Source organism: Heptranchias perlo, chromosome 2, assembly GCF_035084215.1.
Source record: "Heptranchias perlo isolate sHepPer1 chromosome 2, sHepPer1.hap1, whole genome shotgun sequence".
NCBI classification, from domain to species: Eukaryota; Metazoa; Chordata; class Chondrichthyes; order Hexanchiformes; family Hexanchidae; genus Heptranchias; species Heptranchias perlo.
Genome location: NC_090326.1, coordinates 69,501,589 through 69,526,869, shown reverse-complemented (window position 1 = coordinate 69,526,869; position 25,281 = coordinate 69,501,589). Strand labels below are relative to the sequence as shown.

The window sequence follows — 25,281 nt, the reverse complement described above, 5'->3', positions numbered from 1 at the left end:
GGAATCCCCACTTCAATGTCACCTATCGTCATCATCCCTCTCCCGGCCAGCACAACATCACTCCCACCACTCTGCTCGATAGCAGGCTGGTGAGCAGATGTGGCACTTTCTAAGGTCACGGATGAAGTCTCTGTCTGCCTGTTCAAGGCAGCAAATATGTTGGCATCCAGAGTCCGCAAGTCCGTTGTCATGGCCTGCATGGACTCATTTGAGAGCCTTGCTTGAAGCTCGATAGAGGTTGTCACTTTCTCCATCGAAGACATTCCCGCACTTCCCTGCGCCACCAATCCACTAGCGATGGAGTTGGACTCCTCCATCCTCTGCGCTGTTGTGGAAAGTGTGCGTGACACCTTTTGCTTATCGTCGCAAAGGTAGAGCTGTATCTCGATCATTCTCACTCCCAACGACATCCCCCGGGGTTCATTATCTGTGTCCTGCTGAGCAGAGCTCGGCGAGGAGTATGCCCCGACGTGGAATCTCCACAGCTGCCCCTGCCACCAATGTCTGCTCGTGCACGCTTGTGAGTGTTGAATCACCAGGTGACAACTCAACTATCTGCCTAACAGGACCCACCGAAGTGCGAGTATCTCCGCTAGTGCATGGCTGGATATGATGTGATGGTGCCTCCTCAGACAAATTGAGCTCCTCTGAGGAATCGTCTTCTTCCATGACTCCTGCTTCCTCATCAATTCATGAAGGCCATGGAAAAGAACAAAGCAATATTAAAAACCTTCATAGAAGTTAGTTTGCAATGAGCATACTGAGAAGTGTAACATGTCAATCATTGATAACATCAATTCATGATGTGTGAGAAGAATGTTAAAATTCTGTCAACAGCTGTTTGTGGGGTGCCAGACTCACCATCTCCAATGGCCAGGCATTCAACAGTGCGGCTCCTCCAGGCCTCCTCCTCCACCTCTGTTGGGGTCACTATTTGTGGTGGCCTATTAAATGTTGGTGTTCAGAGAGATTTGGGTGTCCTCGTACAAGAAACACAAAAAGTTAGCATGCAGCTACAGCAAGCAATTAGGAAGGCAAATGGCATGTTGGCCTTTATTGCAAGGGGGTTGGAGTACAAGAATAAGGAAGTCTTATCACAATCGTACAGGGCTTTCTTGAGACCTCACCTGGAGTACTGTATACAGTTGTGGTCTCCTTATCCAAGAAACAATATACTTGCCTTAGAGGCGATGCAACAAAGGTTCACTAGATTAATTCCGGGGATGAGAGGGTTGTTCTATAAGAGATTGGGTAGAATAGGCCTATACTCTCTGGAGTTTAGAAGAATGAGAGGTGATCTCATTAAAACATACAAGGTTCTGAGAAGGCTTGACAGGGTACACGCTGAGAGGTTGTTTCCCATGGCTGGAGAGTCTAGAACTAGGAGTCATAGACTCAAGATAAGGGGTCAGCCATTTAAGACTAAGATGAGGAGGAATTTCTTCACATTTGGAAGGCAAATGTTGTGAATCTTTGGAATTTTCTACCCCAGAGGGCTGTGGATGCTAAGTTGTTGAATGTTCAAGTCTGAGACAGATAGATTTTTGGCCTCGGGGGAATCAAGGCATATGGGGATCGGGCAGGAAAGTAGAGTTGAGATTGAAGATCAGCCATGATCTTATTGAATGGCGGAGCAGGCTCGAGGGGCCGTATGGCCTACTCCTGCTCCTATTTCTTATGCCCCCCTCTAGTCCTACTTGCATTTTCCACTCTCCTCTCCTACAAGGTCATCCGATGGAGGTATTGCTTTGGGTGGGGCTGACAATGAAAGCAGATGCATCAGAGAATGAGCATGAGACAGATTCATCACATTGTATCAGGACTGGGATGAGGAGGAGTGATGGGTTCACAAATGGGGAGGTGAGGAAGTGCACAGAAAGTGAAAATAAGTTGATGGAGACTAAAGTGGGCGTGAGGAGTGGTGTGATGGAGTAAGCTTGGCAAGACAGAGCGAGGGGCAGGGGTGGGGGGTGGGGGGAGTGTTGTGCACCACAGGATGTGGTTCAATCAGTAACTACTCACTTTTCCTCACCTGGTTAGATCATTAAAGCATTCCTGCATTGTACTCATGACATTGCCATGGTGCTCCTGTTGCTCACCTCCTCTGCCACCTCCAGCCAGGCCTTCTTGGTGGCAGAGGCAGGGCACTTCCTCCAGTCAGCCGGGTATTGTATGTCCCTCCTGCTCCTGACACCAGCCAGTAGCCACACAAGAGAGGAGTCGCTAAACCAGGGTGCTGCCTGACTCCTGTGATGCTGCATTTCTGAAGATGACTTCTTTCTCCTTCAAAATCCATAGCTGCAATGGCTCTTTAAATACTCCAGTCATACCACATCATTCGGGTGCGCAGTATACCCGCTGTGCAGTGTGGAGAGGTGAAACCCAGAAGTAACATTAAGGGCCTTCAATTTAGTCGCGTTTGCTCGAGCCAACACGCAGAAAATTTTTCCTGAGTTTTCCACACTATTCACCAACCCCCCCACACCACCTCCCAACCGCTGAGTTCTCACCACCATGTTAAAATTATACCCATAGTAACTGCTGCAATGCGAAATGAACCTGGCCACAATCAATCAACGCTGCCATTCTGAAGTAAAGTTAGTACTAAGAAAAGCTATTCTGGCTGTTGTAGGAAGTAAAACTGACTTCATAGAATGGTTATGGCACAGAAGGAGGCCATTTGGCCATTCGAGCCTACGCCAGCTCTCTGCAAGAGTAATCCAGCTAGTCCCACTCCCCTCCTGCCACCTTCAATGACCTGTGTATATATACCCCCAGGTCTCTCTGTTCCGGACCCCCTTTAGAGTTGTACCCTTTAGTTTATATTGCCTCTCCTTGTTCTTCCTACCAAAATGTCTCAGCTCACACTTCTCAGCGTTAAATTTCATCTGCCACGTGTCCGCCCATTCCACCAGCCTGTCGATTTGTAAGTGCTATAATTTTTATAAAAAAACTAACTTGGCATCTAAATTTTCTCTCTCTTAGGCAAAAATAAAATAATGATATACGCTGGTCCAAAGTCAAACTACAGTGTGGCCTGTTAATAAGTTTCCAAATGGTTTAATATGTATCATTTAATGCTTAACCAATGTTGTTGTAACATGGCATTCTTTGCTGCTAAGTAATAGGAAACAGAGGGTAGTGGTGAACGGCTGTTTGTCGGCTGAACGCCTCTTGAAGTCTATCACTATCCTCCTCACTGTTTACTACACTTCCAAGTTTTGCGTCATCTGCAAATATTGAAATTGTGCCCAGTACACCCAAGTCCAAGTCATTAATATATATCAAGAAAAGCAGTGGTCCCAGTACCGACCCCTGGGGAACACCACTGTATACCCTCCTCCAGTCTGAAAAACAGCCATTCACCACTACCCTCTGTTACCTATTACTTAGCCAATTTCGTATCCATGTTGCCACTGCCCCTTTTATTCCGTGGGCTTCAATTTTATTGACAAGCCTATTTTATTTTATTGACAGGCACTTTTATAATGCCTTTTGAAAGTTCATATAAACATCAACCGCAATGTCCTCATCAACCCTCTCTGTTACCTCATCAAAAAGCTCAGTCAAGTTAGTTAAACACAATTTGCCTTCAACAAATCCGTGCTGGCTTTCCCTTATTAATCTGGACATAGTGCTTTTTTCCTTATACTTTGTCACAATTGTGATAGTTATGCTACATTTAAGAGATAGCTTCAAATCCCTTCATCTTAACAGCAAAGAATGCCGTGTTTACAACAACATTAGTTAAGCATTAAATAATACAAATTAAACCATTTGGAAACTTATTAACAGGCCACACTGTAGATTGACTTTAGACCAGCATAGATCATTATTTTATTTTTGCCCAAGAGAAAGAAAATTTAGATGCCAAGTTTGTTGTTTTTTAAAAAAAAATTATAGCACTTACAAATAGATTTTCTGACAAATCCAATTTCACTGCTGCAGGAAGTCATACCAACAATAATCCACATTCTTTCATCCTATATTACAGTTGAGCGAACTGAATAAAAAGTAGGCTTCCCGCATCATATCGGCTAAATGTGATCAGAAATTCCCAGGCTATTGGAAGCAATATTAAACCCTCTCCTGGCTAACCAGTTGGTCCCAGCAGCATCGTGAAACCGTTAAAATTTGCAAAATATTTATTCTTTTGTTTTATATATCATCCACAGAACAGTTTTATGTATGTTTGTTTATTTTGTCCTATTTCTTCTCTCCCCATCTCTCCTGAAGGCTGAAACTAGGAGTCTTGTATATCACGATCATAATAACCTGCAAACACACTTTCTCTAGCCTTGCATACAAGATACTAGAGAACTGTTGGCATCCACAAAACCATACACTGAAAGAATCAGGAGAGGAGGAGAGCAATTAGCTTAAAAAAAATCAAACACATGTCGACCATGCTAGTATGAAAGAACATCAGCTGTATTTGTTCTATTGCTCTTATTATATTCACCATTCCTGGTTTACAGAGTCACTTTGAACAGTGGGGTATGACAGGAAAAGTGTTCATTTCTAGCAGACCCCCTTTATTGTGCTGTCTTTGGCAGCTTCATAAAAAGCAGGCTTCAGAAGGACATAATACATTACAATAAGGACACTTTACTATTTTCTATTAAGGAGGACACAATAAATAATGCATATCAGAGGTCATTATGGTGATGGGATATTGCACGATAGGGAAATACTATATTCTGTAAAAGCTATCAATACAGTTTACTGCAATAACTATCTTTTGTACATTTATGAAAATGTGACATTTCCAGTAAATTTAATAAGCTAATTGACTAATATGGCAAATATGGTACTTCTAATTCATTTGCCTGAGCACATTGTTTACATGTCTGAAGAAAGATGACAAAAATGTTGGCATGGCAACAACACACTGCCACATAATTCTTTGGAATTACAAAATCCAAAACATGCGCATATATTTTCTACTTTTTAAGTCAGATGAATCGCTTGCTCAACCATACACAATAAAGTTGGTCAGTGCTTTTGAGAAACTAACCTTAAAAGCATGGCACTCCCATCTAGGTTTTTATAGCTAACCTTTGGGGACTGCCGTAGCATTTAATATTAGAAATAACAACAGCTGGCATTTATATAGCGCCTTCAATATAGAAAAATGTCTCATTTACGATGCTAACTCAGTGGGTAAATGCACTGCATAGCTGTATAGACCAGGAAAGATCTAAGGATCTCCCTGATCATGACTGAATTAGCTGATCTCAGCTAGGATGAAGCCAGGATAGTTTTATTTGGCTTCTTTATGTCTGTATGGGGAGGGGAAGGGTGGGGAGTGCGCAGGACAGAACAGGAGAAGAAACATAGAAACATAGAAAAATAGGAGTAGGTCATTCGGCCCTTCGAGCCTGCTCCGCCATTCAATATGATCATGACTGTTCCTCTATCTCAATACCATATTCCCATTCTCTCCCCATACCCCTTGATGCCATGTGTCTAGAAATCTATCCAGCTCCTTCTTAAATATATTCAGTGACTCAGCCTCCACAGCCTTCTGTGGTAAAGAATTCCACAGGTTCACCAACCTCTGAGTGAAGAAATTTCTCCTCATCTCTGTCCTAAGTGTCCTACCCCGTATCCTGAGACTAAGACCCCTCGTTCTGGACCCCCCAGCCAGGGGAAACATCCTCCCTGCATCCAGCCTGTCTAGCCCTATCAGAATTTTATATGTTTCAATGAGATCTCCTCTCATTCTTCTAAACTCGAGTGAATACAGGCCGAGTCAACCCCATCTCTCCTCATACGACAGTCCTGCCATCCCAGGGATCAGTCTGGTGAACCTTCGCTGCACTCCCTCTATGACAAGTATATCCTCTCTTAGGTGAGTAGACCAAAACTGCACACAATACTCCAGGTGTGGTCTCACCAAGGCCCTGTATAACTGCAGTAAGACATCCTTGCTCCTGTACTCATATCCTCTTGCAATGAAGGCCAACATACCATTTGCCTTCCTAACTGCTTTCAGTGACTGGTGTACAAGGACACCCAGGTCCCTTTGTACATCAACATTCCCCAATCTATCACCATTTAAATAATACTCTGCCTTTCTGTTTTTCCTTCCGAAGTGAACAACTTCACATTTATCCACATTATACTGCATCTGCCATGTATTTGCCCATTCATTCAACTTGTCCAAATCGCCTGGAAGCCTCTTTGCATCCTCCTCACAACTCATGATCCCACCTAGTTTTGTGTCGTCAGCAAACTTGGAAATATTACATTTGGTTCCCTCATCCAAATCATTGATATATATTGTGAATAGCTGGGGCCCAAGCACTGATCCCTGCAGTAGCCCACTAGTCACTGCCTGCCACCCTGAAAAAGACCCATTTATTCCTACTCTCTGTTAACCAATTTTCAATCCATGCCAGTATATTACCACCAATCCCATGTGCTTTAATTTTGCACACTAACCTCTTATGTGGGACTTTATCACAGGCCTTCTGAAAATCCAAATAAACCACATCCACTCGTTCTCCCTTATCGATTCTACCAGTTACATCCTCAAAAAACTCCAGGAGGTCAGTCAAACAAGATTTCCCTTTCATAAATCCATGTTGACTTTGTCTAATCCCGTTGATATTTTCTAGATATCCTGTTATCACATCCTTTATAATAGACTCTAGCATTTTCCCTACTACTGATGTTAGGCTAACCGGTCTGTAGATCCCTGTTTTCTCTCTCCCTCCTTTTTTAAATAGTGGGATTACATTTGCCACCCTCCAATCTGCAGGAACTGTTCCATAATCTATAAAATTTTGGAAGATTGACAACCAATGCATCCACTATTTCCATGGCTACCTCTTAGTACTCTGGGATGCAGATCATCAGGTCCTGGGGATTTATCGGCTTTCAGTCCCATTAATTTCTCCAGCGCTATTTTTTTTACTCATATTAATTTCCTTTAATTCCTCCTTCTCACTAGTCCCTTGGTTCCCTAGCATTTCTGGGAAGTTATTTGTGTCCTCTTCCGTGGAGACAGAACCAAAGTAGCTGTTTAATTGCTCTGCCATTTCCCTGTTACCCATTATAAATTCTCCCGTTTCTGACTGTAAGGGACCTACATTTGTCTTCACTAATCTTTTTCTTTTTACATACTTGTAGAAGCTTTTACAGTCCACTTTTATGTTCCTTGCAAGTTTACTCTCATTCTCTATTTTTCCCCTCTTAATCAATCTCTTGGTCCTTCCACCACCAATGGTGGTGCTGTGATGTTTGGAGTACAGAGGAAAAAATATTGAGCTCAGGCTGAATTGAAGCCACTGTCTCAGAAGGGAAAGGCAGTACTCTAACCTGCCCTACCATCCAGTCCTATGTTTTGCAACTATTCTGAATATTTACCTAGTCTCCCAGGGGGTTGATGTACAACTACCATTTGCTATCTGGTGGAAGCAATTTCTCCCTTAGCAGCCCAATTTCTTAGACACGTACCTTCCCACGTTACACATGTCAGATGGGAAAAGATACATCACATTTGAAACATTGGCAATTTGGTCATCTACTGAAACCATTTCCCTCAATAGGTGAAATGCTCACGTGCTCAGACCTGACATTTACTTGTCCAGAATGACTAAAGGACATTTAGCATCATATACAGGCATTAAATAAAGCTAACAAAACATTTCATGGGGTCCAGAGTCAATGTTGAGGACTCCCAGGGTCACGCCCTCCTGACTGTATATCACTGTCACGCCACCTCTGGTCGTTCTGTCCTGCTGGTGGGACAGGACATACCCAGGGATGGTGATGGAAGATCTGGGACGTTGGCTGAAAGGTATGATTCTGTGAGTATGGCTATGTCAGGCTGTTGCTTGACTAGTCTGTGGGCCAGCTCTCCCAATTTTGGCACAAGTCCCCAGATGTTAGTGAGGAGGACTTTGCAGGGTCGACTGGGCTTGGTTTGCCTTTGTTGTGTCCGGTTCCTAGTGGTCCGATGCCGGGTGGTCCGTCCGCTTTTATTCTTATTGTGACTTTTTTTAAGCGAAATTTTACAACTGAGTGGATTGCTGGCCATTTCAGAGGGCAATTAAGAATCAACCACATTGCTGTGGGTCTGGAGTAACATATAGGCCAGACCGGGTAAGGACGGCAGGTTTCCTTCCCTAAAGGACATTAGTGAGCCAGATGGGTTTTTACGACAATCCGGTAGTTTCATGGCCACCATTACTGATACTAGTATTTTAATTCCAGGTTTTATTTAATTAATTGAATTTAATTAATGGAATTTAAATTCCCCAGCTGCCATGGCGGGAAAACTCTCCAGTGGCTGGAGTCATACCGAGCACAAAGGAAGATGGTAGTGGTTGTTGGAGGCCAATCATCACAGTCCCAGGACATTGCTGCAGGAGTTCCTCAGGGCAGTGTCCGAGGCCCAACCATCTTCAGCTGCTTCATCAATGACCTTCCCTCCATCATCAGGTCAGAAATGGAGATGTTCGCTGATGATTGCACAGTGTTCAGTTCCATTCGCAACCCCTCAAATAATGAAGCAGTACGAGCCCGCATGCAGCAAGACCTGGACAACATCCAGGCTTGGGCTCATAAGTGGCAAGTAACATTCGCGCCAGACAAGTGCCAGGCAATGACCATCCCCAACAAGAGAGAGTCTAACCACCTCCCCTTGACATTCAACGGCATTACCATCACCAAAAGCCCCACCATCAACATCCTGGGGGTCACCATTGACCAGAAACTTAACTGGACCAGCCATATAAATACTGTGGCTACAAGAGCAGGTCAGAGGCTGGGTATTGTGTGGCGAGTGACTCACCTCCTGACTCCCCAAAGCCTTTCCATCATCTGCAAGGCACAAGTCAGGAGTGTGATGGAATACTCTCCACTCGCTTGGATGAGTGCAGCTCCAACAACACTCAAGAAGCTCGACACCATCCAGGACAAAGCAGCCCGCTTGATTGGCACCCCATCCACCACCCTAAACATTCACTCCCTTCACCACCGGCGCACAGTGGCTGCCGTGTGTACCATCCACAGGATGCACTGCAGCAACTCGCCAAGGCTTCTTCAACAGCACCTCCCAAACCCGTGACCTCTACCACCTAGAAGGACAAGAGCAGCAGGCACATGGGAACAACACCACCTGCACATTCCCCTCCAAGTCACACACCATCCCGACTTGGAAATATATCGCCGTTCCTTCATCGTCGCTGGGTCAAAATTGTGGAACTCCCTTCCTAACAGCACTGTGGGAGAACCTTCACCACACGGACTGCAGCGGTTCAAGAAGGCGGCTCACCACCACCTTCTCAAGCGCAATTAGGGATGGGCAATAAATGCCGGCCTCGCCAGCAACGCCCACATCCCATGAACGAAGAAAAAAACCTTTAACATCATACCAAAGACAATATTCCTTTTAATAGTGATAGGTATGTTATTGATTGAATGAAGGGGATGAAAGGAAAGGGGGCGGGAGAAGAAAAAGGAGTGGGGGGGGGAGAGAAGAGAGAAGAGAAAGGAGGGGCGGGGGAAGAAGAGAGAAGAAAAAGGAGGGATTATGCAGTTTGAGCCCATTTTGTAAAACTGATCAGAAGCTGTTAGCAACTGAAGAACGATATTCCTGCAATCAGCTGACCAAACAGCACTGATGCATTCTGGCAAATTGGGTACATTGGGTCTAATAGAGAGCATATATTCTTCAGCCTAATGAAGAGACGACGGAGCTCTTATGATGTATCCAGTAAGCAGAGTACAATGGCAAAGTTTATCTGTTCAAGCCCTGGGTCTTGCTATATTTGACTAAATATTGGGCAAGTTACAACACACCCTGGCTTGCTGGAAACACGAAGCCACATCAGGTAAAATCCCCAAAAACAGCACAAAGTAGTTTTTCTGAAGTAATTTTCCTAAAAAAAAAATGTAGCCTAATTTACTTGTGGATGTTTGTTTAGCAAATTCAGCATGTTACATGTATGACAAATGAAATTTTTCACTTTGGAATATGGCATTGATAATTCTTTATATTTTTTAATGCATTCTAACTGGTTACCCCAACATTTTTAAGCACTGTTGCAGACACTAGATAAAGATGCAATTTGGTGTTGCCTTTTGGGTTTCTTTTACCCTCTTTATTCTATGTATTTTTGGCTTCTATACATAGAATTTTAACCCCCCAGAACCGGACAGGAGAGGAGCGGGAGCGTAAAAATTCAAAAATGGGAAACCCGACCCCAACGCATTCACCTCCGGTTTTAATGGAGATGAGTTGGAGAGCGGGCAAGTAGCCTGCTCTCCAGAGGCAGGTCCCTAATTTAAATATTTTAATGAGGCAGCGTGTCTCAAATTTTACCTCTGCTTTAGATTTAACGGCTGTGGGTCGAATTTCCCAGTGCTCGGGAAACCCAGCAGCTGAAGGGAAATGAGAACGGCCGGATACAGCAGGCAAGTGCCTTTCCAGCACTGCTTGTGGGCCAGGAGGAGGAGGAATGCTTCCCCCTGCAGTACGGGGTGGGGGGGGGGGGGGGGGGAGAAGTAGAGACATTGGATAGGATAAAAATAGATAGAAAGGAGGTGCTAAATAGGTTGGCATCACTAAAAGTTAACAAGTCATCCAGTCCAAATGGGATGCATCCTAGGTTGCTGAGGGAAGCTCGGGTGGAGATAGAAGCTCCAACCACAATCCTTCAATCCTCCTTGGATAATGGAGTGGTGCTAGAGGACTGGAAGACTGCAATTGTTACACCCCTGTTCATAAAAGGGGAGAGGGATAAACCCGCAACTATAGGCCAGTCAGTCTAACGTCAGTGGTGGGGAAACTACTAGAGACCAGTGTCGAGGACAAAATGAATTCTCACTTGGAGAAACATGGGTTAATAAGGGACAGCCAGCACAGATTTGTTAAAGGCAAATCGTGTCGGACTAACCTGATTGAGTTCTTTGATGAAGTAACAGAGAGGGTTGATGGAAGTAGTGAAGTAGATGTTGTATATGTGGACTTTCAAAAAGCATTTGAAAAAGTACCATATAACAGACGTATTCGGAAAATAGAAGCACATGGGGTCAATGAGATGGTAGTAACTTGGGTACATAATTGGCTACTGGATAGGAGGCAGAGAGTAGCGGTGAACAGATGTTTTTCTGACTGGAGAGATGCAGTGGGGTCCCCAGCGATCAGTATTAGGACCATTGCTTTCCTTGTTATATATAAATGACCTGGACTTGGGTATAGTGAGTACAATTTTGAGGTTTGCGGATGATACAAAACTTGGCAATGTAATAAATAGTGAGGAGGATAATAGCAGACTTTAGGAAGACATAGACCGACTGGTGAAATAGGCAGGCACATGGCAGATGTAATTTAATGCAGATCAATGTGAAGTGACGCACTTTGAGAAGGACAACATGGAGAGGCAGTATAATCTAAATGGTACTATTTTGAGGGCGGCTGCAAGAGCAGAGGGACCTGGAATTGCATATTCACAAATCTTTGAAGGTGGCAGGGTAAGTTGATAAGGTGGTTAAGAAAGCATATAGGATACTTGACTTTGTAAATGGGGCACTGAATACAAAAACAAGGAAGTCATGCTAAACCTTTACAAATCACTGGTTAGGCCTCAGCTGGAGTAGCGTGTACAATTCTGGGCAATACACTTTGGGAAGGATGTATAGGCCTTAGAGAGAGTACAGAGGTGGTTTACCAGGATACCACCAGGGATAACGGAGTTCAGTTATGTGGAGAGATTGGAGAAGCTGAGATTGTTCTCCTTAGAGCAGAGAAGATTAAGAGATGACCTCATAGAGGTATTCAAAATTATGAGGGGTTTTGATAGAGCAAGTAAGGAGAAATTGTTTCCTCTGCCAAGTGGGTCAGTAACCAGAAGTCACAGACTTAAAATAATTGGCAATAATAAAATAACTAGAGGAAATTAGGAGAAAATTTTCCACAGAGAGTTGTTAAGATCTGGAACACACTACCTGAAACATAAGAAATAGGAGCAGGAGTAGGCCATCCGGCCCCTCGAGCCTGTTCCGCCATTCAAGATCATGGCTGATCGTCTACCTCAACGCCATTTTCCTGCACCATCCCTATATCCCTTGGTGCCTTTAATATCTAGAAATCTATTGATCTCTGTTTTGAATGTACTCAATGATTGAGCCTCCACAGCCCTCTGGGGCAGAGAATTCCAAAGATTCACCACCCTCTGAATGAAGAAATTTCTCCTCATCTCAGTCCTAAATGGCCTACAGTTTATCCTGAGACTGTGACCCCTGGTTCCAGACTCCCCAGCCAAGGGAAACGTCCTACTTGCATCTACCCTGTCGAGCCCTGTAAGAATTTTGTATGTTTCAATGAGGTCACCTCTCATTCTTCTAAACTCTAGAGAATACAGGCCTAGTCTACTCAATCTCTCCTCATACGACAATCCTGCCATCCCAGGAATCAGTCTGATGAACCTTCGTTGCACTCCCTCTATGGCAAATATATCCTTTCTTAGGCAAGGAAAGGGTGGTGGAACCAGATTCCATAGGAACTTTCAAAAGGCAATTGGACATGTACTTGAAGAGGACTAATTTGCATGGTTATGGGGAAAAAGCTGAGGTGTGGGACTAAATTGCTCTTTCAAAGAGCCGGCACAGGCACAACGGGCCAAATGGCCTCCTTCTGTGCTGTAAAATTCTATGATTTTCAAGAGAGGGATTTCGCTTGCCTTGATTTCTAGGTAAAATTCACAGCATGCCAAGGTAAGAATAGATAGCTCTTTTCAGACTATTTCAGTTACTGGTTTTATTCTATCCCTACATTCTTCACTGTATGCAAACCTATAGGAGAACAACTAATATAATGCAATACTTCAATAAATAATAGCTTTCAGAAGAGGCAGAAAGCTATTGTTCAAGCTTAGGTATGGTTCCAGAGGCGCTGGAAGTCTTCCAGTACCTTGCTATTTGAATATTGGGTGAGGTGTCCAATTGCCTCCCAATTCTCACTAGTCATGGCTCACACACAAACAATGCCCATTTGGGTGAAGTACTGGGGGGCTTACACAGAAGTCACCGCCTTCAAGAGAGAAGAGGAGAAATTAAAAGTTTTTTTTCCCTATTCATTTTCAAAAAAGAACCTAGGACCTTCTTGATCTGTATGATTCAGTGTCAGATAGTGCATTCACCAGGTAGCAATATGAGGAGATGAAAAAGAGGTTTTATAGAGCCACCTTATACTGATGACAAAATATTATGGCTAAATAGGATTTAAAATGGTATTACTTTGTATAGACTAATTCTGTGGAAATCAACCAGGTCATTTTGCCAGCATTTGCATATTATCATATGATCCCAAAATAAAAACCAGTTTCCATCCATTTTGGATAATTACTGCTAGTTAAATTCACTAGCAATACTTTATATTTATATCGTGCCTCTCGTGTAAAAGAATGTCTTGGATTGCTTCACAACATGGATTTTTAAATTGGAGTCAGTGAAGGGATCCCAGCAGACTAGACAGTCATCAAATCCACGTGTTTTTCTGTAGCTGCTTTTATATCTGGCTTAATAGGGTACACGTGCTGCCAGCTCGTGATGTGCAAATCTCATGCACCAAGCAGCAAGCTCAAAGTAAACTTGCTGGACTTACTACGTCCAGCAGCCAAGACGACCCAGTAAAAACAGTTTGGCCTTAACGCATCCGGCAAGTTTTATTTGAGGTTGCTGCCAACTCCACAAGATCATGCATTGGGACTCACCTGCCTGAATACCCCATTAATCTGATATGAAAGCAACTTGTATCTATCTACTTAACAGCACATTATTTTCTTCTTGTATACTACAAAGTGTTTTCTATAATGATGGCACTGTTTTCTTTTGGGTAGCTGACACTGTCCTTTGGCAATTAGAATGGGTGTTTCCTAGGGGTGAATAATTGCTGGCATCTCTCAAGAAGTTTGAAAATCAATGATTTACAGGGAGAAACCTAGTTACCAATCAAGCAGAGGTAGACTGCGGGGCGGAGGCAGTGGGGGAGAAATAGAAGACCAAATTGAGATTGTTCTCCTTAGAGCAGAGACAGTTAAGGAGAGATTTAGAGGTGTTCAAAATTATGAAGGATTCTGATAGAGTAAATGTAATAATTGCCAAAAGAACCAAAGGGAAGATGAGGAGAATATTTTTTATGTATTGAGTTATGATGATCTGGAATGCAGTGCCTAAAAGGGTGGTGGAGACAGATTCAAAAGTTACTTGGATATATACTTGAAAAGGAACAATTTGCAGGGCAATGGGGAAAAGTAGGGGAGTGGGATTAATTGGATTGCTCTTTCAAAGAGCCGGCACAGACACAATGGGCCGAATGCCCTCCTTCTGTGCTGTAAGATTCTATGATTCAAAGGACCATAGAGCTGCTTTTATATTGGTGCTGATTTAGTTCGGATTACCAGAAGACGAGTATTTAAAAAACAGCTTCCTACATCACATCACTAAATTCAAGTCTGTTTCCCAGCAGCAGATTCATAGACCAAATTCTTTACGGCGCAGAACGAGGCATTCAGGCCATCGAACCTGTGCCAGTGCCAGTGCCAGTGCCAGCTCTTCAACTGTAAAAGCAGTAAGCTGGTTCTGGACAGTGGTTTCCTGGACTCCAAACTAAACAAATGCCCAAACAATAGCAGCTTTGAAGTGGTAGGCTTTCAGAAGGTTTTTGAAGGCAGTTAAATGTCAGTTACTATAAGCAGCCAGTTTAATAGAAGGATCAGGACAAGAGGCACAAAGACAGATGATAGAAGGAAATATAGATATTTCTAGGATGAGTAAGTTAGCTAACAAGTAAATTGAATTTAATATGCAGATACTTTGTAAACCACATGCACCCAAGCATGAAATTCCCTGCCATTAGTGCCATGAACATATTAGCATATGAATTGTTCCTGCCATTGAGCAAATCTTTCACTCCCTCCAAATGTTTTTCAAACTTCCTACAATCTCATCTTGTCTACATTTTGCCTTCTTAATGTACCAATCTTCTAATTTTCTTCATTGTGATATTATTTTCAAGTTACTTTATAAACATATATTGCTGTTCATTTTTATTTCAAACATTTGGCAGGTAAATTAGATAGAAGAGGAATATGTTATATTAAATTAGCTGGAGCAGCTATTCCATGCACCTCCCTTTATTTCAAATTAAGCTAACCACTGCTTGTGGAATACAGTGTACAAAAGAAGGTAGCTATTTCTCCAGAGTTCGTTTTGACTTGTCTTGTCCCTTTGCAAATGCAGCATGCCATTGCAAAAATGCAACAAAAGTCCATTTAAATTAGGTTTCAAATATTTATTTGGCAGAGATAAATCAAATAATGCCTCGAGGTACATAGCCTGTTGGCACTGACACATCCTTAAGAAATAAAGGTACTTCTACACTGAAGGGCAGCAGAAGCATAACACTCCCACCATTAACAGATGCAGTAGTGAAGGTTAAAACCATTTAAGAAATATTGGACGCAACAAAGTGTGTGGGGCAAGGGGGTGAAGTTAAATCATTATTCCAGGGAGATCCTAAAATGGGTCAAATGGTCATTCTCATCTGTAATTTTCTCGTGATCTTATCAGGCCTTTGCTAATTATTATTCTCAACAAATTTCAGATCTCCGTTTCCTCCAGTAGCATGCTGAATTTTGCTCATTCCATCTTCAAATAAGGGTAAACATAGTAGCATGTTGATATTTTCTGTCTTTTTTTTCCATTTCCAAGCCTTTGTCAACTCATGACATCTTCGTGGTCAGCCTTTCTGGTCAAAGAAGGTAACTATGCTCTGCTCAGCATGTCAGCAAGTAGCATCTCTGCACCTGTCTTGTAGACAGTCAAATTTGTATTTTTGAAGGTGTAGCATCATTCTATGGAGCCTTTTGCATGCACTAATTAGAGCTCATTTCAAAATGGCTTCAAGAAGTTACATGGCCACTTTTCAAAGTAATCTTTTTTCCAGAAATGTACCATTCAAGCCTCTCCAAATGAAAAACAATGACTAAAACTTACTTTTTGATCAGAGTATAATTCATCTCAGTTAGAGATGTTGAAGGATAAGCCAGGCTGACTTCTTGCAGGAGACATGCTCCCAGTCCTCTCTGAGATGTGCTGCATTGCAGAGGTACATCCTTACTCAGCTCAGGGGTAGCAATGTCATCTGAGTCAGAAGGTTGTGGATTCAAACCTCACTGCAGGACAACAAAAACTTGCATTTATATAGCGCCTTTAATGTAGTAAAATGTCCCAAGGTGCTTCACAGGAGTGTTTTTCAAACAAAATTTGACACCGAGCCACTTAAGGAAGCTTGGTCAAAGAGGTAGGTTTTAAGGAGCTTCTTAAAGGAGGAGAGGTAGAGGCGCGGAGAGGATTAGGGAGGGAATTCCAGCGATTAGTGCCTAGGCAGCTGAAGGCACGGCCACCAATGGTGGAGCAATTTAAATCGGGGATGCGCAATAGGCAAGATTTGGAGGAGCGCAGGGATCTCAGAGGGTTGTAGGGCTGGAGGAGGTTACAGAGATCGAGAGGGGCAAGGCCAAGGGATTTGAAAACAAGGATGAGAATTTTAAAATCGAGACGCACCTGGACCAGGAGTCAATGTAGGTCAGCGAGCACAGGGGTGATGGGTAAATGGGACTTGGTGCGAGTTAGGAAACGGGCAGAAGAGTTTTGGATGAGCTCAAATTTAAGGAGGATGGAAGATGGGAGGCTGGCCAGGAGAGCATTGGAATACTCAAGTCCAGAGAAAACAACTGTACAGATGAGGGTGTCAACAACAGATAAGCTGAGGCAGGGGCAGGGACGGGTGACATTACAGAGATGGAAGTAGGCGGTCTTGGTGATCAAGTGGATATAAGAACATAAGAAATAGGAGCAGGAGTAGGCCATATGTCCCCTCAAGGCTGCTCCGCCCTTCAATAAGATCATGGCTGCTCTTCAATGTTTTTTTGTATTCGTTCATGGGATGTGGGTGTCGCTGGCGAGGCCAGCATTTATTGCCCATCCTTAATTTCCCTCGAGAAGGTGGTGATGAGCCGCCTTCTTGAACCGCTGCAGTCCGTCTGGTGAAGGTTCTCCCACAGTGCTGTTAGGAAGGGAGTTCCAGGATTTTGACCCAGCGACGATGAAGGAACGGCGATATATTTCCAAGTCGGGATGGTGTGTGACTTGGAGGGGAACGTGCAGGTGGTGTTACTCCCATGTGCCTGCTGCTCTTGTCCTTCCAGGTGGTAGAGGTCGTGGGTTTGGGAGGTGCTGTCGAAGAAGCCTTGGCGAGTTGCTGCAGTGCATCCTGCGGATGGTACACACTGCAGTCACTGCGCGCCTGTGGTGAAGGGGGTGAATATTTAGGGTGGTGGATGGGGTGCCAATCAAGCGGGCTGCTTTGTCTTGGATGGTGTCGAGCTTCTTGAGTGTTGTTGGAGCTGCACTCATCCAGGCAAGTGGAAAGTATGCCATCACACTCCTGCCTTGTGACTTGCAAATGGTGGAAAGGCTTTAGGGAGTCAGGAGGTGAGTCACTCGCCACAGAATACCAAGCCTCTGACCTGCTCTTGCAGCTACAGTATTTATATGGCTGGTCCAGTTAAGTTTCTGGTCAATGGTGATCCCCCAGGATGTTGATGGTGGGGATTTGGTGATGGTAATGCCGTTGAATGTCAAGGGGAGGTGGTTAGACTCTCTCTTGTTGGAGATGGTCATTGCCTGGCACTTATCTGGCACGAATGATACTTGCCACTTATGAGCCCAAGCCTGGATGTTGTCCAGGTCTTGCTGCATTCGGGCTCGGACTGCTTCATTATTTGAGAGGTTGCGAATGGAACTGAACACTGCAATCATCAGCGAACATCCCCATTTCTGACCTTATGATGGAGGGAAGGTCATTGATGAAGCAGCTGAAGATGGTTGGGCCTAGGACACTGACCTGAGGAACTCCTGCAGCAATGTCCTGGGGCTGAGATGATTGGCCTCCAACAACCACTACCATCTTCCTTTGTGCTAGGTATGACTCTAGCCACTGGAGATTTTTCCCTAATTCCCATTGACTTCAATTTTACTCAGGCTCCTTGGTGCCACACTCCGTCAAATGCTGCCTTGATGTCAAGGGCAGTCACTCTCACCTCACCTCTGGAATTCAGCTCTTTTGTCCATGTTTGGACCAAGGCTGTAATGAGGTCTGGAGCCGAGTGGTCCTGGCGGTACCCAAACTGAGCATCGGTGAGCAGGATGGGTGAAACTAGAACTAGGGGGCATAATCTTAGAATAAGGGGCTGCTCTTTCAAAACTGAGATGAGGAGAAACTTCTTCACTCAGAGGGTAGTAGGTCTGTGGAATTTGCTGCCCCAGGAAGCTACATCATTAAATAAATTTAAAACAGAAATAGACAGTTTCCTAGAAGTAAAGGGAATTAGGGGTTACGGGGAGCGAGCAGGAAATTGGACATGAAGCTGAGTTCGGATCGGCCAAGGCCCTGTGGGTGGCGAAGCGGGCCCAGGGGCTGAGTGGCCGGGTCCTGCTCCTACTTCTTGTGTTCTTTAGATTTGAGGTTAGGATCAGATCAGCCATGATCTTATTGAATGGCGGAGCAGGCTCGAGGGGCCGATTAGCCTACTCCTGCTCCTATTTCTTATGTTCTTATGTTATTGGTGAGTAAGTGCCGCTTGATAGCGCTGTCGACGACACCTTCCATCACTTTGCTGATGATTGAGAGTGGACTGATGGGGCGGTAATTGGCCGGATTGGACTTGTCCTGCTTTGTGTGGACAGGACATACCTGGGCAGTTTTCCACATTGTTGGGTAGATGCCAGTGTTGTAGCTGTACTGGAACAGCTTGACTAGAGATGGAGCTAGTTCTGGAGCACAAGTCTTCAGCACTACAGCCGAGATGTTGTCGGAGCCCATAGCCTTTGCTGTATCCAGTGCACTCAGCCGTTTCTTGATATCACGTGGAGTGAATTGAATTGGCTGAAGACTGGCTTCTGAGATGTTGGGGACATTGGGAGGAGGCTGAGATGGATCATCCACGTGGCACTTCTGGCTGAAGATGGTTGCAAACGCTTCAGCCTTGTCTTTTGCACTCACGTGCTGGACTCCGCTATCATTGAGGATGGGGATGTTTACAGAGCCTCCACCTCCCGTTAGTTGTTTAATTGTCCATCACCATTCACGACTGGATGTGGCAGGACTGCAGAGCTTTGATCTGATCCGTTGGTTGTAGAATCGCTTCGCTCTGTCTATAGCATGTTGCTTCCACTGTTTAGCATGCATGTAGTCCTGAGTTGTAGCCTCACCAGGTTGGCACCTCATTTTTAGGTACGTCTGGTGCTGCTCCTGGCATGCTCTTCTGCACTCCTCATTGAACCAGGGTTGATCCCCTGGCTTGTTGGTAATGGTAGAGTGAGGAATATGCCGGACCATGAGGTTACAGATTGTGCTCACTTTCACCTCAACTCCACTTTCCCACCCAATCCCCTTATCTCTTGACTCCCCTAGAGTCCAAAAATCTATCAATCTCAACCTTGAATATATTCAACAACTGAGCATCCACAGCCCTTTGGGGTAGAGAATTCCAAAGATTCTCAACCCTCTGAGTGAAGAAATTCCTCCTCATCTCAGTCTTAAATGGCCGACCCATAATCCTGAGATTATGCCCCCTAGTTCTAAACTCTCCAACCAAGGAGAAACAACCTCTCAACATCTACCCTACCAAACCCCCTCAGAATCTTATATGTTTAAATGAGCTCACCTTTCATTCTTCTAAACTCCAGAGAGTACAGGTCCTTTCTACTCAATCCTCATAGGACAACGCTCTCATCCCAGGAATTAATCTAGTGAACCTTCACTGCACCGCCTCTAAGGCAAGTATATCCTTCCTTACACAAGGAGACCAAAACTGCACATAGTTTTCCAGGTGAGGTCTCACCAAAACCATGTACAATTGTAGTAAGACTTCCTTACTCTTGTACTCCAACCCCCTGTCAATAAAGTCCAATATGCAATTTGCCATCCTAATTGCTTGCTGTACCTGCATGCTAACTTTTGTGATCGGAAGCCACGGTTGCAAATGGTCTGGCTCAGCCTCAGACAGTGGTCTGGGAGAGAGATGGAGTCAGTGGCTAGGGAACGAAGTTTGTGGCAGGGACCAAAGACAATGGCTTCAGTCTTCGCTATCACGAGGAGTAGTTCATGTGAATAGCATAGATGCACTTAAGGGGAAGCTAGATAAACATGATGGAGAAAGGAATAGAAAGATATGCTGATAGGGTGATAAGAGGGAGAGGAGGAGGCTTGTGTGGAGCATAAACGCTAGCATAGACCAGTAGGCCATTTGGTCTGTTTCTGTGCTGTAAATTCTATGTAATTCCCAATATTTAGTTGGAGGAAATTTATGTTCATCCAGTACAGGATGTCGGACAAGCAGTGTGACAATCAGAGACCGTGGAGGAGTCGAGGGAGGTAGTGGTGAGGTGGAGCTGGACGTCATCAGGGTACATGGGAATCTGACGTGTTTTCAGATGATGTCACCAAGGGGTAGCATGTAGATGAGAAATAGGAGGGTGTCAAGGGTAGATCCTTGGGGGACTCCAGAGGTTACGGTGCGGGAGTGGGAAGAGAAGCCAATGCAAGTGATTATCTGGCTACAACTGGATAGATAAGAATGAAACCATACAAGCACAGTCCCACCCAGCTCGATTAGCGCGAATAATCTAGGTGAACACCACAGTGCACTACTGATAGAGTACTGCATCGTCAGAGATGTTGTCTTTCAGACGAAACATTAAACCTGCTCAGGAGGATGTAAAGGACTCCATGTACTTTTTTTTTTGCAGAGTAGGGAGTTTTCTCAGTGTTCTGGCCTGCATCCATTCCTCAACCACCACCACCAAAACAAATTAACTGGTCATTCACCTCGTAGCTGTTTCTGGGATCTTGCTATTCACAAATTAGCAGCCATGTTTGCCTACAAAACAACAGTCACTTGCATTTCAAAAGTAACGTATTGGCTGTGAAGTGGTTTGGGACACTTGAGAACATAAACGGCACTATCAAGTTCTTTCTTTTCTTTCTTTATTGATGTTGAAGTATTTTAGTATTGATGTTGAGAAATGATCATCATCGCCTCAACCAGACACTTCTGATCACAAGATAATTACAGATGAGGAAGATCTTCAGTTCATCCATTCAGAAGCACCAGACAGTCCCCCCATTACTGCATCTAGTTGTTTCTTCAATTCATCCAGGGCGTTAGCCTCTACCAGTCAGCCCATGAGTCCATTCCAAGTATTGATCACTCACTGTGTGAAGAGGAAGGACCTGATATCAGTCCTAAAGTTACCTTTCACTAGTGTAAACCTGTGACTCCTTTTCTTAATCTCACAAATATTTTCAAATATTCCAGATTTATCATTTCCATACCATTTACCATCTTGTACAACTTTAAATGATCATTTCTCAGATGTCTGCTTTCCAGGATGAACAGCCTGAGTGTTTCCAGTCTATCCTCATATCTTAAACCTCTGACACCGTGGGCTCAATTTTAGGAGGCAATTATGGGTGCGTTGGGGGCGGGGGGCTCCGAAAATCGGGGAAATCCCGTTCGGGTTCGGAAGCCGGGTCCAACCCGCCGACTTCCAAGTTTCCCAGGGACCCACCCGTGTGCCTGCAGGCGACCCGAAAATGGAAGTCCCGCCGGCAATTAAAGCCAGCAGGATGACAGTTAAAGAGCCAAATGTACCTCATTGAGGGTACTTAAGGCACTTTACCTGTGACAGATCAAGTAATTGTAACGATTTTTAAACTTACATGGGCGGCTTGCCCACCGCTTCTGATTCACGCCAAGGGCCCGATCAGGGAAAAAGAAACTAAATAAATTACATAAAACACCATAGAAGGAAGTTAAAACACAAAAGGAACCTACCTTTGCACCCTGCTCCGATGTCCCCCTCTCCGATCTCCCCCTCTTCATCCCCCCCCCGATCTTCCTCCCTTCTTCCCTCCCCCCCACCCCCCCCGCCGATCTTCCCCTCTCTTCCCCCCCCGCCCCACCCACCCCGGTCTTCCAGTCCAGCGCCGGATGACGTCTCGATCCATCTCTTTCTCTCCCCCCTCCTCGCGTTGCAGCTCCTGATGGCAACCAGCCAGGCGCGAAAAACATTAATCATCAGCAATCAACATGCGATTGCGTCGGAAACGGTAAGTTTTGTTCATGCAGGTTTGCCATGCGTGCCTTCACCCACCCCCCCGCCCCGCTAATCCACCACCATTGCAAAATCGACCCCCGTGAATCAGTCAGATGGTTCCTCTCTGCAATGCCTCTAGTGCTTGAATGTCTCTTGTCAACCAGAATGGGACACAGTACTCAAGTGTACGACACTCAGAGCGCTATACAATTTGATCATAACTTTCTCTTGACTTGTATTTAACTGTTCTGCTTTGTATCTCAACATTCTCATGGCTTTGTTGATTGCTCAGCAATAGGTTGGACATTTTTAGCATTCAATCTGCTAAGATTCCTAGATCTCTTTCCACTTCGTTCATGGGTATTTAAACACCATGCATAGAGTACATGTGTTGCTTGTTTGCCATCCTATGCGCCTTGCTTCACACTTGTCTACATTTGCTATTTATCTGCCCACGTACTTATTTGTCCAGCTCACTCAGTACTTTTCAGCTGCTTCTTCAGATTCCACTAACTATGTGGAGGCTAAATGGCCTGTTTCCATGTTGTAACTTATATGTATTTCTATGCCTCCCAATTTGATATCGTCTGAAAATTTAACTACTTTGCATTGAGCTCCTGAGTCTTGGTGATTGATGTCAATGAGAAACAATTCTAGTGCAACACTGAGCCATAAGGCATCCCAACAGTATATCTTGTCCACCCCAATCTAACAAGTACTTGTTCCTTTCTACCAGCTTCTTATCCATTCCCAGGGTTCACAATTTGAGTTTGAGTTTGACTAAGCAGCCTTTCGTGAGGACTTAGTCAAATCTTTTTTTGGAATTTATGGACACTATGTCGTAGGACATTCCAAAGACCACTTGGGATGCTACTTCCTTAAAGATGTCAAGATGTTGGTCAGGCACGATCTTACACTTCTGAATCAGTGTTGGCTACTATTTACTAGGTTATTATTATACAGCTACTCAAGCTTAGTCTTGATAAGTGGCAAGACTAATGGATCTGTAGTTTCCTTTTGTCAGAACTTCAACCTGAAACGTTAACTCTGTTTCTTTCTCCACAGATGCTGCCTGACTTGCTGAGCTCCTCCAGCATTTTCTGTTTTTATGTCAGATTTCCAGCATCCACAGTATTTTGCTTTTGATTTGCATGTTTAGGACTTCCATCTCATTTATATTGAAGTTATGAATTTAACTTTGGTTAACTCTATTTGGGGAGGGCATTGTTGCTCATCTTTCCTTGTGAATATTTAGAGGAACTAATCATTTAGAATATTATCTGTCGAGTACTTATCCTCACTTTTGCATTTCTTTGCATTTTTATGGTGTTCACTTCTTCTCTAACTGCCCTCTTACTGTTATAGTACTGAAACATTTTATTAAAAAAGTGAAGCCCATTTAAATAATTGATAAAAGAATAAAACATTTAAGACCTCCGTACACAAATCCCTTTTCTACCTTTCTAATGATAGCTGTCCCTGTTAAATGAATAAAACATTTAAATGATTGCTTAAATGAATAAATTCAGACTTTTGCATTGTATTACGCTCTTTTTACAAGTAATTTTGTCTAATAACCAATTCAGTGATGTTTCAGAGTCTTTTTCACCTCATCAGATGGCTAGGCTCAAGCACTTTTGGTAATCAATGTGACACGTGCTTTTGTTTAGCTATGAAAATCATTTTATCAGGTGCTAATTCTCAAGCATTGTGATGCTTATAACTGTTAAATACTATACGATATGTGATTACAGTCCCCACTGCTTATAGTGATTTGCCTGCTATACATGGAGGACGGTAAAACTAAAAAGCAAAGTAACTAGCGTATTTTTTAAAAAACAGGAAATCCCCACATGGCAGCAACTGCATCTCCTAATTGTTAGCAGTTGCATCCAGAATCTCATCACTAATGTAATTGCACTTTAACGAGGTGCAAACAACTGATTGAAACTGCTTGAAGGCCTGACTGCCTGAAATCAGCAGCGCTTTTTAAAATCATTAAGTACTTATTGAACCGGTCGAAATAGTCAGTGCACGTTTTAAGCAGCACCTTGGTAATGGCATTGGGTATTGGCATTTGTCCGATATAGGCTGCCCATGATAAGCATGGATGGTGCAAGCGGTGGGAATTTAGCCTGTTTTTAAAGGTCATTTTTAAAAAAATGATTTTAAAAGTTCTTTTTTTATAAAAAAGATTGCTAAGACTTATATTTAAAGATTTGTTGTGCAGCACTGTAACGTGTACATTGTAATGAAGCAAATTACCATAAATACACTTCGGTTATACATAACAACTGTGTGACCACTTTTACAGTACTATAATTGCAACCCAGTTTCCATTCCATTTTTAGCTTCTGACTATGCTTGATACAACAATTAAAACAGACAAAAGAATAGAATGGTTAAGTGAATAAAATTACTAGGAAAAATCATTATTCATGTAACCATGTTTAGCCTCTGCTGCTACCTTCGTCCTCTCTTTGCCCCCATGATCACCCTTTCAAACTAATTTCTGCATTTTCTTATGTTCATCCCACTGAACTCTTCCCCTTTTTCACTGCAGGATTTGTAGAGGTTATTTATCTGCTTTATATCAGTTTTAACGTGTCTAATAATCCATTTATGGGTCATATTTGTTTAGTCTGAGCTTAACGGTTTCCGATATTTGTCCTGCATTTTCATCATTATACCTTTAAAGATGTTCCACTTTTCTTCTACTGAAATATTGGTGAACAAACTGTCAATTTATTTGCCTTAGTTATTCCCTCATTTAATTGAATTTAGTCTTTTTTAAAGTTAGATACCTGACTCCTGGCCTTGAGTATTTCTGACTCCCAGGCCCTGTTAAACTTCATCATACTGTGGTCGCTATCACCAAGGGGTACCTTCAGTTTCCTGCAAATTATCTGAATCTTTTGCAAATACCAAGTTTAGATAAGCACTGCCTCTTCCTTGATGCACTAAGTCATAAAACAGTCAGGCATTACATTTACCAACTCTAATTCCAAGAAAAATGGGATTTTCCCAGTTTATATTTGGTTGATTGAAATCTCCCATTGAAGTAATTTTCCTGTTCTCACCTTCCTTTTTTGGCTCCTCATA

The 25,281-nt window shown here is 43.5% G+C and overlaps 1 protein-coding gene across 3 annotated transcripts in view; it reads right to left on the bottom strand.

The window, feature by feature from the left end:
• The window catches only part of chn2 (chimerin 2), a 255,588-nt gene that overhangs the window by 201,049 nt on the left and 29,258 nt on the right, over positions 1–25,281 (bottom strand). The window contains exon 1 of one of the 3 annotated variants that reach the window (XM_068002571.1): positions 2,849–2,926. The exons of the other annotated variants lie outside the window; for them this stretch is intronic. Coding sequence (XP_067858672.1) covers positions 2,849–2,888 — 40 coding nt within the window. The 5' untranslated portion in view covers positions 2,889–2,926. Of the gene's footprint in view, positions 1–2,848; positions 2,927–25,281 lie in introns of those variants that run through there. 3 annotated transcript variants of the gene reach the window in all.